The following is a 5,975-nucleotide window of genomic DNA, read 5'->3' on the forward strand; positions in this document are numbered from 1 at the left end:
GGGGGGCGGCCGGAGGCTTTTTCTCCTGGGGCGGCGAAAAAGCCAGAGCCGGCCCTGGGTAACGTGTAGGGGAAAAGCTGCGTGGGGGGCAGGGAGGCTTGACCCTCAGTGACACATGCTGGGGGTCTCATGGTGCCCGGACTAAAACATCCTTGGAATGACTAAATATTCTAGATGACAATTTCCTAACTCAAAACGTGCTGTATCCACCACGGGGAAATTCCATGTTAGACCTTGTTGTGACAGAGACTGATAACAGAATTAAAAATTGGTGACATTTTAGGTAGAAGTGATCATGACTTGATTGCACTTGTTACATGTGTCATGGAGTCCCCGGGCGATGCTCTGGAACTGCTCCACACAAAGCCAGTCAGGACTTTGGGGAGCCTCCTCTCCCTCGGAGCAGACTGTCTTCAGGGCAAGACGCTCACACGGCTTCACCTCCTGGGTCTGACCTTGGAGCATTCAGCATATGCCCCTCCGTGTGCTTCCCACAGCGAGTCCACCCAGGTGGGGTCCTGGGGAAGCCACAGGGTCCTGCACCCCAACTTCGCAGTCAGACGTGACTCTTAGCCAGCCAGTAAAAACAGAGGTTTATTAGATGACAGGAACATGGTCTAAAACAGGGCTTGTAGGTACAGAGAACAGGACCCCTCAGCCGGGTCCATTCTGGGGTCCCGCGAGCCAGACACCCCCGTCTGCCCTCACTTCCCGTCCCCAGCCAGCTCCCAACTGAAACCCTCTCCAGCCCCTCCTCCTCTGGGCTTTGTCCCTTTCCCGGGCCAGGAGGTCACCTGACCTCTTTGTTCTCCCACACCTTTAGCATCCCCTTGCAGGGGGGAAGGGCCTGGCCATTAGTTGCCAGGCGACAGAGGGTCGGCCAGAAACTGAGGCACCCACACAGTATTCAGAGGAAACATTAAGAACAGTCCCGCTTCGTCACAATGTGCAAACAGAATAAAGTCCAAACCAGTCACATATCTACTTGGTGCTTTAAAAGGGCCCATTACAGAAAGCTGAAAACAAATGGGAGCCAAATCAACTGGGAGATTTAAACAGCAAAATGTAAATAATCATTGGGAATTGTTTAAGAACGTGGCCTCTCCAGGTCCCTTCCAGCCCTGTGTTTCTGTGATTCTCTGATTTTACTAGATGCCCAAAAAGCCACAATCCAGAAAGTTGGCTACAGTGGTTAAAAAAACAACCTGGCTTAGAGGGGAAGTGAAAGTAGCTATAAAATTATATCTATAAGCTAGGATTGCATCGGAAGAAGAGAGGTTTTTTACCCACAAAAGCTTATGCCCAAATAAATCTGTTAGTCTTTAAGGTGCCACCAGACTCCTTGTTGTTTTTATATATAAGCTAGGATTTTCAGAACATTGATAAGGGAAGCAACAAGACAAAAGGAAAAATCTATGGCCAGCAGAATTAAGGACAATAAGAAGGAGGTTTTTTAAAGTATATTAGGAACAAAAGGAAGCCTAACAATGCTATTGCTCCATTATTAGATAGAAGTGATAGAATAGTCAGTAATAATGCAGATGAGGCAGAAGTGTTCAATAAATATTTCTGTTCTGTATTTGGGAAAATAACCTATGATGTAGTCATATCATATGATAATGACACTCTTTCTATTGCACTAGTATCTCAGGAGGATGTGAAACAGCAGCTACTAAAGCCAGACATTTTAAAATCAGCAGGTCCAGATAATTTTCATTCAAGAGTTTTAAAAGAGCTGGCTGAGGAGCTCGCTGGACCGCTAATGTTGATTTTCAATAACTGTTGGAACACTGGGAAGTTCCAAAGGACTGGCAGAAAGCTAACATTGTGCCATTATTGTAAAAGGGTCAGTGGGATGACCCAGGTAATTATAGACCTGTCAGCCTGACTTTGATCCTGGACAACATAATAGAATGGCTGGTATGGGGCACAGATTCTAAGGCCAGAAGGGACCACTGTGATCCTGTAGTCTGATCTCCTGTATAGCATAGGCCATAAGACTGCCCTGAAGTAATTCCGGTTTGAACTAGAGCAGAGCTTTTAGAAAACATTCAATCTTGATTTAAACATTTCCAGTGATGGAGAATCCACCAGAGCTCTTGGTAAGTTGTTCCAATAATTAATTATCCTGAAATGTGGTTGATAAAGGTAATAGTGTTGATGTAATGTACTTAGACTTCTGTATGGCACTTGACTTGGTACTGCACAAGATTTTGAATAAGAAACTAGAACAATATAAATTCAACATGGCCTATATTCAGTGGATTAAAGACTGCCTCACCGTTAAGTCTCAAACAGTAACTGTAAGCGAGGAATCATCACTGAGCATGTGTGTTTCTAGTGGGGCCCTGCAGGAACTGGTTCCTGGCCCTACACAATTTAACTTTTATCAGTGACCTGGAAGAAAACAAAATTATAAAATTTGCAGATGACACAAAAAATTGGGGGCAGGTACATCATAGAGTCCTAGAACTGGAAGGGACCTCGAGAGGTCGTCTAGTCCAGTGCCCTGCACTCGTGACAGGACTAAGTATTATCTACACCAGACCTGACAGATGTTTGTCCAACCTGCTCTTAAAAACCTCCAATGATGGAGATTCCACAACCTCCCTAGGCAATTTATTCCAGAGCTTAACCACCCTGACAGTTAGGAAGTTTTTTCCTAATGTCCAACCTAAACCTCCCTTGCTGCAATTTAAGCCCATTGCTTCTTGTCCTATCCTCAGAGATTAAGAAAAACAATTTTTCTTCCTCCTCCTTGTAACAACCTTTTACATACTTGAAAACTGTTATCATGTCCCCTCACAGTCTCTCTTTTCCAGACTAAACAAACCCAATTTTTTCCATCTTCCCTCATAGGTCATGTTTTCTAGACTTTTAATCATTTTTGTTGCTCTCCCTGGACTCTCTCCAATTTGTCCACATCCTTCCTGAAAAGTGGCGCCCAGAACTGGACACAATACTCCAGTTGAGGCCTAATCAGTGCAGGGTAGAGTGGAAGAATTACTTCTTGTGTCTTGCTTACAACATTCCTACTAATACAGCCCAGAATAACGTTCGCTTTTTTTTCAACAGCATTACACTGTTGACTCATATTGAGTTTGTGATCCACTATGATCCCCACATCCCTTTCTGCAGTGCTCCTTCCTAGGCAGTCATTGCCCATTTTGTATGTGTGTAACTGATTGTTCCTTCCTAAATACTGTACTTTGCATTTGTCCTTATTGAATTTCATCCTATTGACTTCAGACCATTTCTCCAGTTTGTCCAGAACATTTTGAATTTTAATCCTATCCTCCAAAGCACTTGCAACCCCTCCCAGCTTGGTATCATCCGCAAACTTTATAAGTGTAATCTCTATGTCATTATCTAAATCATTGATGAAGATATTGAACAGAACCGGACCCAGAACTGATCCCTGTGGGACCCCACTCATTATATCCTTCCAGCATGACTTCCAGCATTATGTCCTTCCAGCATGTCCTTCCACTGATAACTAGTCTCTGGGAACGGTTTTCCAACCACTTTTGCGCCCACCTTATAGTGGCTCCATCTAGGTTGCATTTCCCTAGTTTATTTATGAGAAGGTCATGCGAGACAGTATCAAAAGCTTTACTAAAGTCAAGATATACCACGTCTACCACTTCCACCCTATCCACAAGGCTTGTTACCCTGTTAGAGAAACTGTCAGGTTGGTTTGACATGATTTGTTCTTGACAAATCCATGCTGACTGTTACTTATCACCTTATTATCTTCTAGACGTTTGCAAATTGTTTGCTTAATGATTTGCTCCATTATCTTTCCAGGTACAGAAGTTAACCTGACTGGTCTGTAATTCCCCGGGTTGTCCTTATTTCCCTTTTTATAGATGGGCACTAATTTGCCCTTTTCCAGTCTTCTGGAATCTAATTTGTCCAAGTAATTTTTAACTTGTTCTTTCCCTATTTTAGCCTCTTCTGATCCTACCTCATTTGCACTGGCATTCACTACGTTAGACGTCCAATCACCACCAACCTTCTTGGTGAAAATGGAAACAAAGAAGTCATTAAGCACCTCTGCCATTTCCACTTTTCCTGTTATTGTCTTTCCTCCCTCATTGAGTAACGGGCCTACCCCGTCCTTGGTCTTCCTCTTGCTTCTATTGTATTTGTAGAATGTTTTCTTGTTACCCTTTATGTCTCTAGCTAATTTGATCTCGTTTTGTGCCTTGGCCTTTCTAATTTTGTCCCTACATACTTGTGTTATTTGTTTATATTCATCCTTTGTAATTTGACCTAGTTTCCACTTTTTGTAGGACTCTTTTTTGATTTTTAGATCGCTGAAGATCTCCTGGTTAAGCCAGGCTGGTCTCTTACCATACTTCCTATCTTTCCTACGCAGTGGGCTAGTTTGCTCTTGTGCCCTTAATAATGTCTCTTTGAAAAACTGCCAACTCTCTTCTATTGTTTTTCCCCCTAGACTTGCTTCCCATGGGATCTTACCTACCAACTTACTGAGTTTGTTAAAGTCTGCCGTCTTGAAATCCATTGTCTTTATTTTGCTGATTGCCCTCCTATCATTCCATAGAATCATGAACTCTATCATTTCATGATCACTTTCACCCAAGCTGCCTTCCACTTTTGAATAATGCAGAGGATATGTCACTGATGGAGAGCGATTTGGATCGTTTGGTACACTGGGCTCAGGCAAACAACGTATAAATGTGTTGGGCATACGTACAACGGCAGGACTCTACCCTGGGAAGCAGGGACTCTGAGAAGAACTGGGGGGTCTTGATGGGTAATCACCTGAACATGAACTCCCAGTGTGACGCGGTGGCCAAAAGGGCTAATGCGATCCTGGGATGCATAAACGAGAATCTCAAGTAAGAGCAGAGAGGTTATTTTATCTCTGTATTTGGCACTGGTGCAGCCGGTGCTGTAACCCTGCCCCCAGTTCTGGTGTTCACAGTTCAAGGAGGATGTTGATAAATGGGAGAGAGTTCAGAGAAAAGCCACAAGAATTAATAAAGGGTTGGAAAATCATCCTTGTAGTCACAGACTCAAGGAGCTCAGTTTACTTAGCTTAACAAGGAGAAGTCATGGGATGACATGATCAGTCTGTAAGTACCTACGTGGGGAACAGAAGTTTGATACTGGGCACTTCAACTAACAGACAAAGGCACAGCATGATCCAGTGGCTGGAAATTGAAGTTAGACAAATTGAGATGAGAAATAAGGTGCAAGTTTTTAGCCGTGAGGGTAATTAACTATTGGAACCATTTACCACAAGTTGTGGTGGATTCTCCATCACTGGCAAGTTTTAAATCAAGATTGGATGTTTTTCTAACAGATCTGCCCTGGTTCAACCAGGAATTAATTCAGGGGAGACCGATGGCGTGTGTGACATGGGGGCAGAGCAGATGATCACAGTGGCCCCTTCTGCCTTATAACCTATCAATTGCATAAAGGATTCAACTTCATTTCCAGTCCCAAACTCTGGGGTCCGGTGGTGGGCTGCTGCAAGGACTCGACAGAATTTGTAGATCAATTACATACATCTCTTCTGAGCCCATCCTGTCTCCCTGCCCAGAGCCGCCCGTGAGGATCGTCAGCTCTAACGAGGACGCCGCGCACACCTACCTGGCCTTGGAGCGCGTGGTGCTGGCGTGCGAGCTGTCCCATGCCAACGGCCCGGTGCAGTGGTACAAGGACGGGGTGGAGGTGGAGGAGGGCGAGCACCTGCTCCTGGAGTGCGAGGGGCCCCATCACAGGCTCGTCATCCCCTCGGCCCGGCCGCAGGACACGGGGGAGTTTGTGTGCGACGCGGGCGGCGACTCTGTCTTCTACAACATCACAGTGACAGGTCGGTGACACCTCTGCTCCCTGGCGGGTGGGTCATCAGCGCCCCCCCCGTTACCCCAGCTAGCAGGTCAGTGACACCCCTGGTCCCTGGCGGGTGGGTCATCAGCGCCCCCCCGTTACCCCAGCTGGCA

General features: G+C 45.3%; 1 protein-coding gene across 1 annotated transcript in view; it reads left to right on the plus strand.

Moving 5' to 3' along the window:
* OBSL1 (obscurin like 1) overlaps nt 1-5,975 on the plus strand; it is a 49,963-nt gene that overhangs the window by 15,586 nt on the left and 28,402 nt on the right. Inside the window, exon 8 of the mRNA XM_029912785.1 lies at nt 5,573-5,845. Within this exon, the coding sequence (XP_029768645.1) occupies nt 5,573-5,845 (273 nt within the window). The remainder of the gene's footprint in view (nt 1-5,572; nt 5,846-5,975) is intronic.

This window comes from Terrapene carolina, unplaced genomic scaffold (assembly GCF_002925995.2).
Source record: "Terrapene carolina triunguis isolate 2854851 unplaced genomic scaffold, T_m_triunguis-2.0 Scaffold243, whole genome shotgun sequence".
NCBI lineage: Eukaryota > Metazoa > Chordata > Testudines > Emydidae > Terrapene > Terrapene triunguis.